Here is a 14,284-nt window from a genome sequence, read left to right on the forward strand (position 1 = left end):
ATATTGTGTTCCGATTAAATACACACCCCCCTGGTGATCTCAGAATACAGAAAATTCTGGTAATAATCAATCACTGAAGGACATTTTCATGTTTTCAAGTGGAAAATGAGACACAATAGGTGGATGATTATGATTAAGCCTATTATGTTAACGCGGTGCTACCCTTCTTATAATGAAGTTCAGTGACCCGAGTGTTCTTACCTTTACTTGTGACTGCTTTAATAGTAATACTTAACTTCATGCAAGGAGTTACGGCGCTCCTAATTACAAGAATTCTCGTGGTTAGGTCGTTGAAAGCGAAGCTGAGCGGTACCTCGGGCTCCTCGAGGGGCCTCGCAGCAGGTGAACAGTACCACCACTGCTTATAGGCCTAACGGTGTATGCTTTGACTTGGCGCAGTATGTGGTAATGATGCAAAATTACCTTACAAGATATAGAAGATCGTATGCGTGAATGTCAAGGTAATCTGACTAATCCATTAATCAGTACGGTAACAGATGTGGATAATTATATTTGTTTTTTTAGCATATACAAGTACTAGTAATCTGCTATCACGAGGTCCTCGGTAAAAGTAAATACGCATAACTGATTTGTACTATCCTGAAGATTGATACGTGACTGTTCATCAACATCAAGCCGCGCACGTGTTGTTCAATTGTTTCAGTCTACATGGCCTTGAGGTCAATAGGTAGGCAACATAACTCTCCAATTTCTCAGTAATATTTCTTTGCTTCTCGCAGGTTTAATGTGCAGTTCTATCAATTCTATGCTTCTTCGTCACACAGTTACAATTATATTTATGTGGGCGTTACACAACGGTATACAGAATAGGTGGCAAAGCTTTTAAATCGATGTAGTCAAGTACGCTATTGTGTGTTTGTGTGTGTGTGTGTGTGGGGGGGGGGGGGGGTAGGCATGACAAACTGTTGTAGGACAACCAACAAAAGAAATTCCTGAGCATAATGGTCCTGCAAGTGTAAACAATGGTCCAGCAATTGCAAACAATAGTTTTTTGCTTTATTTAGTATACGTTTGTGGGACAACTTTTAATGTGGGTGTCCTGCAAGAGCTTTGATAGGAATGTGTGTGTGTGCGTGTGTGTGTATGAAATTGGTAACAAAATAGATATGAAAAGCATGATGTTTGTAAAATAAGTTGAATATTAGGTTGCAAAACCTATAGAATTGAGGGAAATTGTCCATTTCAAAACTCAAAGATTTGCGGCTTACTTGAGCGGCTTTTTCCTGGATTGAAATCACAATGATGAAATTTATTAGGTATATTTCTGCTAGTATTCGATTCAGTTTTGCTTTCGTCATCAGCAGTGGTTTTTGTCCTTCAGTTTCTTTTTATAAGTATATTTCGTATATAGTGAGACAGGATTTCGACTGTATAAACATGATGTCTAGACATCATGTATAGGGCCTATAATACAGTCGGAATCATAGGCGCCGGAAGTGGGGGGATCCAAAAAGTGGGGGGGGGGGGGGGCAAAACTTACAATGTTCCTCAATGACTGCGTTGTTGAATATCACATTCCGTAATGTATTGTAGTCCCATTATAGCTCACGCACACACGTACAAGCATACAGACCGTCAAAATTACTTTATGGTTCCCCCCATGTTTCGACCCACCGTACGCCACTTTACATTATATATATATATATATAAATAGATGTGTGTGCGTGTGTGTGTGTGTGTGTGGATATATATATTGTGTAACATATGCATGGTCTAATCTTGAGCCCCCTCTAATGTTTGCCCCCCCCCCCCCCCGAATCCTGTCCCACTTGGCCATATCCTCGAAACCAATCTTGCGTTCGTACTTCTTGTCCCGTACCCACGATTTGCAGTGCTAATAGACTCATAAATACAGTCACACCATATTTTCACCAAAGTGGCTCGGAATGAAATGTGAATGTATGTTTGTATGATTCTGTATGTATAAATATGTACTTGTATATATATATATGTATATATATACTCCTAGATGGGTCATTTGGAAGACATTTCCATTTGTTTTATATGCAAATTTGTTATATACATGTTCAATGGCAGTTTACGCAATGGAGACACGAAAATTGTCTCCTTAATGACCAGTTGTCTCCCTAATGAAGACACTTCCCCCCAATATGTCTCCCTAAGGTGCCATCTAGATATATATATATATATATATATATATATATATATATACTTGTATACATATATATATATATGCATATATATATATATATATATATATATATATATATATATATACATATATAAACTGGTGCATCAATTAAGTCCTCGAAACAGCAAACAAAAGAAACTATATCAAGCAAAACGACTATTGTTTCGCTATAATCCAGCATTTAAATACGCTGGTACTGCGCATAGTATACGCAACCGTATATACCACAAAGACTATATCACACATCAAAAGGAAATACGTAGAACTATACATTAAAAATACTTAATGATGAACTACATCAAAACATAACACTTGCAGATTTGATGAAAATGGGAAGACGTTCCTCTGTCTGTCTGTTGTTGTAACAGCTATAGAAGTACGAACTGTCTCTTCCAAGTTACTGTAACAGGCTACTTGAGAATTGAACGCACTAACTGATATCGTCGGTTGAGAATGATAAGGGCGTTAAGTGACCACAAAATCCATGGTGTTCGAGAAGACTTAAAGGACAAGTTCACCTTCATAAACATAAGGATTGAGAAAATGCAACAATATTAGTAGAACACATCAGTGAAAGTTTGAGGAAAATTGGACAATCGATGCAAAAGTTATGAATTTTTTAAATTTTTGTGTTGGAACCGCTGGATGAGGAGACTACTACAGCTTGTGAGTCATATGCGTACAACAGTATAAAGAAAATGTAAAAGAAAATTCAACATATTTTCACTTTTTTCGCATAATAAAAGAGCACTTGACTTGCCTCTTTCTAAAGGCAGGGGGAATAATATTATCCATAACATTTGTCGGTAACGAGGCAGGGGAATGTGTACTTTTTTCAAAAGATGGAATTTTGTGAAATTCTCTAGTTTCCTTATATCGTTGTACGCATGTGACATCTGAGTTATTCATACACTGCAGTAGTCTTCTCATCCAGCGGGTACTGCACAAAAACTTCAAAAATTCATAACTTTTGAACGGATTGTCTGATTTTCCTCAAACTTTCAATGATGTGTTCTACTAATATTGCTACATTCTCTCAATCCTTATGTTTATGAAGGTGAACTTGTCCTTTAAAGCCATAATGCGCTATCGCACTCACAGCTGTGTATAAGCATGAACACGTAACCATTTGGGGATTCCCCTAACTTCAACTTCTCTGATCGAATTTCACGTCGCTCCGCCTTCACTGTGATCCGTTTTTCTGCAATTTAGTTGACGCGTCGGCACTGCTCGATGAACAACTCTGGATGGGATATTCCCAGGCTGTCCAGGTGTCTTCGTATATGCCATCACTGATCAGACGAAACGGTGAGTTAAAAGATGTATTATAGCAACAAGGTTTTTGTCTCACCGAGGGATATTATCAAAATTATGGTTTTCACAACGATGATAGGTTAACTCTGACCAATCAACTTATTCTGCTCAAAAGATTCCCAAATTTGCTTTTATTTGGTAGGAACAAAACCCCACAAGGCCAAAAATCATTCACTAGTCAATCTTGAGCATGGTGTGAACATGCCTGTGTCTCCCAAGACTTTTGTATATCAGTCTTCATAAAAGGTGACGAAGGTTCCTAAAATGCCCGAGAGAGGTGAAAGTAACAGCTAGAGCCTGAAGGCGTTGACTGCACTGAGACAGAACAGGGAGCTAAGTGATCTCCCGGGATAGAACGACTTTGTACTCCACGTCCATACTGTTGCCACAAGGGTCGTAATATGTATACCACTATACTCTAATAGTACATAGACATGGTAGATATGAGTGTTGAGTGCTTGGCCGATGGCTTCACGTTCATGCTATGGACACATACCATAAGCAGCACTTACAGCAGAGTATCTTCTTAGCGTGGAGTAGACATGATAGCCCAACAAACATATTTCTTCCGCACTTCCTCAAATGAGCTGTTGAATTGACAATGCAGTATATTCGACGTGATTTATGTCTCGAAATCGACGCTTATACGTAAGTGTAAACCATGTATTGAGCTAGGCCTTGGGCAAAGTTTATCATGAATTCAAATTCATACTAGTTGTAGAAGGATACATAGGGTTTAGATTTTAACAATGGGCAATCATTTTGAAAAACCCTATTGAATAAAGGGCAAAGACTCAGACTGATGTCAAATCGAAGTTACACTCCGTTTGTCTTTTCATTTCATAAAGACGTATCTCTCGTAAAAGACAAAACGTGCTGACTGCAACAATTATTTCCGGACAATTTTGCAGCCGTTCCTGCACTGAATTATCCATCTTCAGATAGAAAGGTTTAAAGGATGGTATAGTAATGGTAGAGATGAGGATTGGGATTTGAACTTTTTGTGAGATGCCAATTAAAAAAAAAACACTTCTATAGAATATCGTAGAGCATGCCATTCTAAGACGACTTCAAAGTTTATTTTCTGTAAATCGGTTTTGGAATGGCCGAGATATTAAAAAACAGAGAAAAGCAAAGTGGTCCTTATGAAGGTTGCTGTTCGTTATTCCGGAAGTTCGTTAATCCGAAGGGTCGTTAGTCCGAAACACACAAATTCCCTATACCTATACAGGCTCGTTAATCCGAAAATGAAAAAGGGTTCGTTAATTCGAACATTTGTGGCGTTATTCCGAAGGTTCGTTAGTTCGAAGATTTGTTAATCCGAAAATGAAACTCGGAATAATGAACCTTCGGAACAACAAATCTTCTGACTAAAGAGCCTTCGGAATAACGAGCTGTAACCCTCATGAAAGGTGGGTCCCACCCTTTAGTCAGATTGCTCTGTTTTGGATAACTCAGTCATTTCACAACATATTTTCATCAAATAAACGCTGAATTCCTTTTGAAATTACATGCTCTTTCATATTTTAGAGGATGTTACTTATTATCTCACCGAAAATGACAGAAACCTGAAGTAATATAGGTCTCAACAAAACTATGCGATCCCTTTAAGCTCACTGATGTTAAACAATACATGTATCTGAAATTCCAGATGTAGATCCTAAAAATGAATCGCGGGTGAGTGAAATGTATAAGTGACGCGTGATTGATATTGTATATTTTGCAAACCAGCAGAAAAATCTCCATTTGTGATCCTCGTTGCATCATTTCACAGGGTGCTCAAAATGTCCGATTTCTACAGGAAAACGAGCTTATTTCATAATTGAGGTGAAGAGATGCCGCATAGTATAGTACTCGACAAAGTGCATCGTTAAACCCTCCCTGATGCCATATAACTTTGCACTTGTAGGAAAGCAAAGAAAGCGTGTGAACTGCACTGTACTATTTTAATAATCATTACAAGACTGGAAAAAAGTGTCTGTTTTGAGTAAAATCGAGGAGACGAGATCTCACGACTCGTCTTCTCGCCTTCTTAATTGGTCCCCAGAAGTAGAAAACTCCCCCCCCCCCCCCCAGATTTCTGATACCGCCTTAAGCCTTAACTCTCTGAACCCCAAAAGTTGAGATGACGAGTTTTAGTATCTCGCTTTCTCTCGGATATTTTAGACAGGGCTGGATTTAACTTTTTGGTATAAGGGGGGGGGGGGGGGGGGTGTCCAATTACCATTTTCTCACCAAAACGGCTACCAAGTAAAAAAAAAAAAGTTTTCGCATTTTTGCTGCCACTTCTCTTCAAAAATCGGCCGCGTTTTTCTATGTAAATCTGTCATTTTCACTTGGTAGCCCAAGGGGTTGTTTACATTCTTAACCCCCCCCCCCCCTCCTCCACCACTCTTTTTTTTTATCATGCGTCGTCTTCTCGGTGGAACTTTAAAGCTTCTATATACAAATAATATCGCTATACATTGGACGTGCGCAGTATAAATTACCTTTTCATTCTTGAGTTATCATTTGAATCATAATGGGAATTAGCATCGCGACAAAAAAATCGCGAGAACTGACATATATATATTTGGAATTATATACAAAGGATTTTTTTCTGTATCTCATCACCAAAATTAATGTTTTTATAGGAAAAAACGTTTAATTCTTATGTAAAATTGTGCTGATCTTTTAATGGTTGAAAAAGAACCGGAATATCAAACTGTATTTTATCTTTAAAAAATCAGGCAATTATTTCTGCGCTGGTCCGAACTTCCATTAACTCTCGTTTTGTTACAGTCCTCTACTTCTAGATAATTTGACACCACGTACATGGCGCATAATCAGTTTCTCTCACTCTCTTTTTTATTCTTCCTTCTCTCTTACTGCGTGACAGCGACTTATAGGGTTTTGTCCAAGGTATTTGTTTCGGGCTAGATCGGTTTCATGTCTTAGTTTGTTTCGTAATTCCGGTTTTTTTTTATGTAACCGTCATTCGTGTGATTTAATTGTTGTATTACGTTTATGGTTAATGCACCCTTTAACTAACGCAGTTACTTTTTAGTGTGTTTCCTTTCAATATTTCGCGAACTTGTACTGGTTTTTTTTTATACATTGTGATGAAATTTCTGCGTTCAAATTCTGTATAATATTTATGTTTCTGCTGGTAATGGACAAAGTGAATGAATATATGGATGGATTAATATTTTTTTTTTCAAACGACAGACCTTCACACCTGCATGGAGGAATATATTTTCACTTAAAAAATGTAATCACAGTCGAATTTTCATTTCTTCTTTTGTTGACTTTCTTGTCGTTACAGGGAACCTGTGGAACGATCCTCGTCAGATTCTTCTGCGCTCCTCCTTTAACCAACAACATAGTATTTGAATAATTGACGACGATTATCATAGATAAATCATATTTGTGCTTATGGAATTCAGTTTCAAAAGCATTAAAATAAGCGAATATCATATACGGCCACCGGATTTGGATAGCTTAAACACGAGTTCAATCACGCTCATAGCACTTTCGTTTTCCTCGCCTTGGAGTGGATGCAAATTCAAGGAAAGGTAAGTGCAAACGAAAATGCCCCACCCTCCCCTTTTTGTCAAAATTCGGAGATGTTTCAAAAAAGATGTTTCAAAGATTTCGTCACATCAGTATAATATCCCGTTCATCTACATACTGATACGCTCCTTTTTTTCAAGAAGTAAAGTGAGTAGCTAGAAGGGATGTTTACATAGATGGCAAGATATGATTTTACACTGGTTTGTCTAATTTCATCAGTGTTGCTGAGAAGTCCTTATACTTAATTACGTGGATGTATACCCAAACATTATTGTATGGAATACTATGCGTGTATACCTGTATATTTAATTGTGCTCTTGTGATAAATCATCGAGCACCATTTATTATAACAATATCTTTGATATTTGGCACACAATTTTCGTGATTAAATGTATGAAAGAGGAAGCAAATTTCAGTTACACTTGATCAATACCGCCTATAAAACCAGTGCACGCATTAATAATGGGCTCAGAATCAGATCAGAAAACAAAAACAAAAACGTTGTCCTAGGAAGAAGCTGTCATGGCTCATTAGATAAAATGAAAACATACTATTGTATAAGCTGTTAATTTTCGCGAATTTCTGTTTTACCGTGAATTTAACAACAAGCGAAAGTGTCGCCACGCGCCAGAGTTAAAGTGCACTTTAGGGTTGTGTCGGTGTCAATTCGCGAAAACGACGACTTGCGGAAATGTCCGTGACTTCTTTCTTCGCGAAAAAAAAAAAAATTGTACGCGAAAATAACAGCTTGTACAGTATCAATCAGCTCATTATTCTTATACAAGATGTCTGGAAAAGAACAAGGATGGTTGTCAGCTTTAACAGGGGTGTGAAAGACCACTACATGTGCATCCAGTCAGGCTGTGCACACTCTTTGACTGGATTTCAGCAATTCAACATGTGAGGGCGTCTATCTACCAAAAAGAATGTGATGCCACACCTGCCAAAGAGATTCCTCATACTGCCCATAACCTCTTTGGACACCGCAAAGAGCGCTTTCAACTTGCTATTTTAAAATAAACGTTCAGCGTTCAAAGACTTTAAAGTATCAAACTCGAACATGGTGTTGTTTCAGAATTATGCCTCACTATATATATATGTATTCATTCATCCGGAACAATCTCTTTCTTGTTATAGTTAGTTACTTAGTTAGTTGTTGATTAGTTAGTTAGTGAGTTAGGTAGTTAGTTAGGTAGTTAGTTAGTTAGTTAGTTTTACTAACTTTCTTTGTTTGTTCGTTCGTTCGTTTGTGTCATTTTCCATCTGACAAGATGGCTGGATAGTCCATATTCAGTTGCACCAGCTGGTCTTCAATGGGGTCCAGTTAGACGTGAGGCGGGACCACTTCACTGGATTATGCACCGTGCTTTCTTGCGATGAATGAATGAAGCGGGATCTTTTCACGTGCATGGGTTGTGACTCTCTCACATACGGGACCTCAATTTCATGACCTATCCGAGTGTTTTGCCTCTTACTATAGGGGACTGGATGATTACACACAACACTGATCCTGCAGTTAGACCATGGAGCTACTAACTAGCTCCATGGTTAGACTCAGGAATCGAACCCGGGTCGATCCTTTGGATCTGGGGGTGTTTCATCAATTTAGTCAGCGCTGACAAGTTGTCAGTCTCTGACAATCACCATGGTAGTATAACAATCAGTGACCAGAGCATCTCAGCCAATCAAAACCAAGGAGTTTGCGGAAATTGTCAGAGACTGACAACTTGTCAGCGCTGACTAAATTGATGAAACACCTCCCAGGTGGCAGACGCCCTGTATACCGACTGAACCCAATCAACTCCCTTATGCATATTTTTAGTCATATCATTTTTACAGCAATTCTTCAGAGATACAGAATGTACAGTACAATTTTTATAAACAACTACTTGTATTTATAGCATGAATTAAAAAAAACTATGCAAAACACAAAAATGTGCCGTCAAACTATAGAAATATCACAAATGCAAAAAACAGCAAACAAACAAATAAACAAACAAACAAGAGCCAATAAATATTTTTCATCATCTTTATTTCTCACTTCTTTCATAAAACCGAAGCACAATTTCTGTTGGGAACATAATACAGATTAAAATTGCACACTTTTGTAGGGAAAAAGAAATCTTGAACAACATACATAAAACTGTATGAAAAGCACCAATTCGAGGTGTTGTGTACTTTATGAAAATATATACTTAGAGACGGTAATAGTGAATCGATTATCTTTTTAAATGATAGCATTGATTAATTCGTATGACTTTTTTCATTGATTCGAAATGCTAAATTTTGACAATATAAGTCATACTACTATTATCGTCGTGCATAATCATCTATTTTTTTATTTTTTTTTTACAAATACATGTATAGCTTTTGGTGAAGCTTATGTTTTTGAACGTTAAAAAACATACCCCCATCACTGGGGGTCAGCCTGCATGTACCTATAACGCAATCCCTCCATTTCTGCAGCTTGTAGCCTTCAACATTTCAGACCCCGTGCCCGGACGTATAGGTTTGTTACTGTGGAGAACAGCGAAGGAATTCATGGGATGAACCTCAGCTATACAAGGCTACTTCAGTTAGACAGGACGTAGATATCTTATGTCAAATGTAGACACTTACATACTAATGACATTCTGCATCCAATATTACCCAATATAACGAATCAATAGATCAATAAATGAATCAATCAATCAATAAATGAATCAGTAAATCAATAAATGAATCAATAAATCAATGTGGTAATAATGAACCAATAAAACCCTTTATAGTGACCGAGCATTCTCCTCCAGTGCCCCCACCCTTTGGAATTAACTCCCTAAGGCCTCTTCATATTCAGAATGCCTCATCTATTAAGTCATTTAAAATCCTTCTTAAAACTCAATACTCATCTGTCTAATCAGTTGTGATTTTTTTTTCTTTTTCTGGAGACGCACACACACAGTCAGTTATTAATCATTGTATCGTAATGTCTCACATGTACTTTTTTCTTCTTTTGTGATTGTAATTTTGGTTTTGCATTGTCCTAATGTAATTTTTTAGTCTTTTTGTGCGCTTAGAAACACCCGTATTAAGTGCCATAAATGTAATTATTATCATTATTGTTATTATATAAAGCAGTATAGGCGAAATGAAGGTTCTCGGTGGTGTCTGCCTCCAAGACGCATTTATACGTGATGTGCCAGGACTTGCACACTAAACTTGTCCTCCTCTTTGAAAGCGCAGAGCAAAGAGAAATTCATTTGACCACGTTGCAGCGTCTACTTTTTAAAGACATTTCGTTCGATGAGGATTCTTACAACAAAAAACATCAACAAGTGTGCTACCTCAGTTTCCGAAATGATTATATTTCGGGACAAAAAGAGAAATGGCGTATACATTATGTAAGGGTTATGATTATATGTTATTCCGAAGGTTCGTTCACCCCAAAATGAAATAAGTTTCGCTATTCCGAAACACGCAAATTCCATATTATACCTAGATGTTCGCTAATCTGAAAATGTAAAAGGGTTCGTCAATCCGAACATTTTATGGCGTTATATTCCGTAGCTTCGTTAATCCGAAAATGAAATTATGTTTGTTATTCCAGAGGATCGTTAATCCAAAAATGAAAGAACGGTAGGTACTAACGAACCATCGGAAGATAAATTATCATTCTCAGGGTAACGAACCTTTGGGATAGGACTGATAAAATTTATTTCATTTTCATGTCAACGAACATCCTGAATAACGAACCTTCGAAATAACGACCTTATTTCACTTTCGGATTAACGTTAACGTCGGATTAACGAACTGTAACCCATCTTTACAAGCAATCTTCTTATCGGATGAAAGTTTCGTATCCATAGTACTCACCATTATTTATGATTTTAAACGATGTAGTGTATTGCAAATCAATATTGTCTTCTCTTTCATTTGTAGACATCTTCTCTTTAAAGGAGACCTCCGGGTGATTTTCAGATTTTGACATTTGAACAACTATATTTGCTTATACCGAGGACAGAGTTTCAGAATTGATAATAATTGGGATGAAGAATAAGAATATTTTCGAAAGCTTTAACAAATTGCAATGAACAAGGATGATGTCATGACAGGGTCACCATTGAAATGCATTAGCATGCAAATAATAAATGTTTAGAGTGCAATGGACAGAATATTTCATGAGGTGAAAGATATAATGATCCATTCAACGAGGCACAGCCGAGTTGAATGGATCAAACTTCTCATCTTTCCCCGAATTAAATATTCTGTCCATTGCACGAATGAAAAACATATTATAACGCCTAAAATAGATCCTTGTCGTTTTGATATTTTAGTAATTTAGAAACAAGAGAGAATCTGAAATCGCGAGTCAGAGTTTGATAGATTTGATAGATACTTTATTTTCTGCAAATCAATATAGGCTACATAAGTTACATGATCGTGAAGATGCAGGCAATATAAATTCAACGCAGAGTCGTTTGACTTGCATAAACCACGATATATATAAGTACATAATCATGAACATGTAGGAAATAATTATACAAAATGAATTCAACACAGTCTTTTGACTTGCATAAACAACGATATGAAAGAAAATTAATGATATAATATACAGTATGCATGTCTATGCAGCAGTGATAAGAATAACATTTATAGTTAAGAAACGATTATGCAGAGGGCCGCCATTATAAGCATTGATTGAAAAGATGGCCGGCCCGAGGAAAAGATAGGGACGTACTAAATTCGTAACAATACAAATTCTGCTGCGAAGATAGCAGGGGAAAATAAACTCTGGTGTGTGATGGTGATGGTGGTGAATGTGCGTGCAGGTGCTTGAAGGTGCACAAGGGCAGATAGGCTGGAATTTAGAACAATAGAATTGGTTTGCTGGAAGAGGGGACGATATGCGCTGTTGCTATCGGGAGACCAACAGTAGTCATATAAATTATTTGTTTTTAGTTCGTATTTGAAGTATATACTGTAATAAAATGTGCTTCTTTAAGTTTGCTTTGAATGAAAACAAGGAGGCACACTGTTTCAACTCTTCAGGAAGAGTGTTCCATGTATCCGGACCTTGATGTCTAATCGATTTTTGAGCAAGTAAAAGCTTCGGATTACTTAAATGAAAATCATGGGAACGACGGGTAGGGTATGAGTGAATATGGTCATTGGTTACTAAGGTATTATGAAAAAATGGTAATGAATTTCGAGTGTGTTTGTACATAAATATTGCAGTTAGATATATATCATGGGCCTTCAAAGTTTTTAGGCGATAAAATATGGGATCAGTGTGAGCCAAAAAATTTGAATGTGTGCATATACGAAGAGCCTTTTTCTGGAGAAGAAGTGAATCGTGTTCAATTTAGTTTTACTACAGTTGCCCCATACGATATTGCAGTACATTACATATGGTAGAAATAAAGTGTTATATAACAAAATTAAAGTTTGATCATTAATTAAGTATTTTATTCTTCTTAAAACACTAGTTGCTTTAGATATTGCTGTTGTAATATTCTGAACATGCATGAGTATTCCAAGTTAGATTGCTCACTTAGTGCTTTACGCTAGCACGCTGTCGCATCAGGGAGGTGGTCGCATAATGTTATATCACACACTGCAAACGCAAGCGTTTTACATGCGTAGTATGACATGTCGGGCTCTCACCGAGTGTGCAATGGAGTAAATTGCATGGATCCAAAATTGCACAGAATTGATGATGACGTCATAGTGAAATGGGCCGAATGATCAATGTCAAACGACCAATCAAATGACAAGGATCTTTTCAGGCGTTATATAATTGGGGCTCAAGGAAGCAGAACAAAAGAAGAAGACATGCATGGATTATACACAGGTGAACTCGCAAGCAAGAGGTATTGTAATGGAATTACACTGCTACATTTCTGAAATATATGAGCCTCCTATGTCATCATCCTTGTTCAGTGTAATTTGTTTAATGGTTTTTTTTTCAAAGTATTGTTTTTTTCTGCTCAAGAACCACAATAAATTCCACAAATCTGAATCTCTCGAGTTGGTCTCGAATGCCCCTTTAATGAAGATCACCTCCGTAAATCAAAGAGAAACGCTCTTCATTGTTAGCATCTTCAAACGTTTGTAGCTAGTTTATTTTTGTGTCGATGTTTTTAGATACTTTGCTTCACTGAAAGTTTCAAGGCACGAGTTGTAATATCGCATCAAGTCTTTTCTTCGTCAATTCGAAACGTGAACAATACGGGGAACAGATTTTGTAGGCCGTCAGTCGGACAGTCTAAAGGAAGACATTTATAATACAGCACGAGATGACCATATTATCCACCTCATAAGAGAGAGAAAGAAAATGACTCAAATTCAAATTCAGATTCAAATTCACATTCACATTCAAATTATTTTATTTCCATAAAAAGTAATCCAAAGTAATATACATAACGCTTACACCACGAGTAAAGAATATTTTAGGGAATTTTAATTCACATAAGTGACAACAAAACATGGATACAATAGTAATATCAACTTTGTATTTCGATAAATAAACAAGTAAGCAAATACAATTGTATTTTTAACTCCATATGGAAAAGAGGAATTTACAAGAGAATCATAAAGCTTGTAATGTTTGTGGATTACTCTGGGGGATGAGGGTATCTCAAGATCTGTCAAGGACCCATGTATGAAAAGTTTGTACAGTGTATCATGACGTCAGGCAGACAAAACGGACAGAAAGAAAGAATTATGACAAGGACAAGAACAAAATAAAGAACGGAACAGACAGGAGAACGAACTAAAGATAGGCGTAACAAAGAAAGACAGGGAAACAGAAACGAGTGGTCTACAGTTAGTCGCCATGGCATGAATAGAAAAACTCATCAAGTTTTTCATCAATTTCATATGAGCTCCCTCGTGGAGACGTAATGAGCTCCTTTGTGGAGACAATATGAGCTCCCTTGTGGAGACGTTATGAGCTCCCTCGTGGAGACTTGGTATATTTAATATCCTTGTTTATATATCTCTATAAAATTTATAATGTTTGTTTCATGTTAAGTGCTGTCTTGGGCAAATTATTTGTATAGGGCCCCATTTTTTTCTCTCTTTTTTCTTTCTTTAAATGAACAACATGGATAGAAACTTGAAAAAAAAACAAATAATGAAACACAAACTTTTAGTAATAAAGAATACGTATTATTTATACATTTATTTATTCATTTATTTATTCATTCATTCATTTTTGTTAATTCATCTTTCTATATATCAGTTTATTTGTTTGTGAGGATGACA

General features: G+C 36.8%; 1 protein-coding gene across 1 annotated transcript in view; it reads left to right on the forward strand.

Moving 5' to 3' along the window:
- Nucleotides 1–6,615: 6,615 nt before the first annotated feature.
- The window catches only part of LOC139729341 (inhibitor of nuclear factor kappa-B kinase subunit epsilon-like), a 64,661-nt gene continuing 56,992 nt past the window's right edge, over nucleotides 6,616–14,284 (forward strand). The window contains exon 1 of the mRNA XM_071640268.1: nucleotides 6,616–7,041. Coding sequence (XP_071496369.1) covers nucleotides 7,024–7,041 — 18 coding nt within the window. The 5' untranslated portion in view covers nucleotides 6,616–7,023. The remainder of the gene's footprint in view (nucleotides 7,042–14,284) is intronic.

Source organism: Diadema antillarum, unplaced genomic scaffold (assembly GCF_040938485.1).
Source record: "Diadema antillarum isolate AM-2024a unplaced genomic scaffold, OU_Dant_1.0 seq00000234_RagTag, whole genome shotgun sequence".
NCBI lineage: Eukaryota > Metazoa > Echinodermata > Echinoidea > Diadematoida > Diadematidae > Diadema > Diadema antillarum.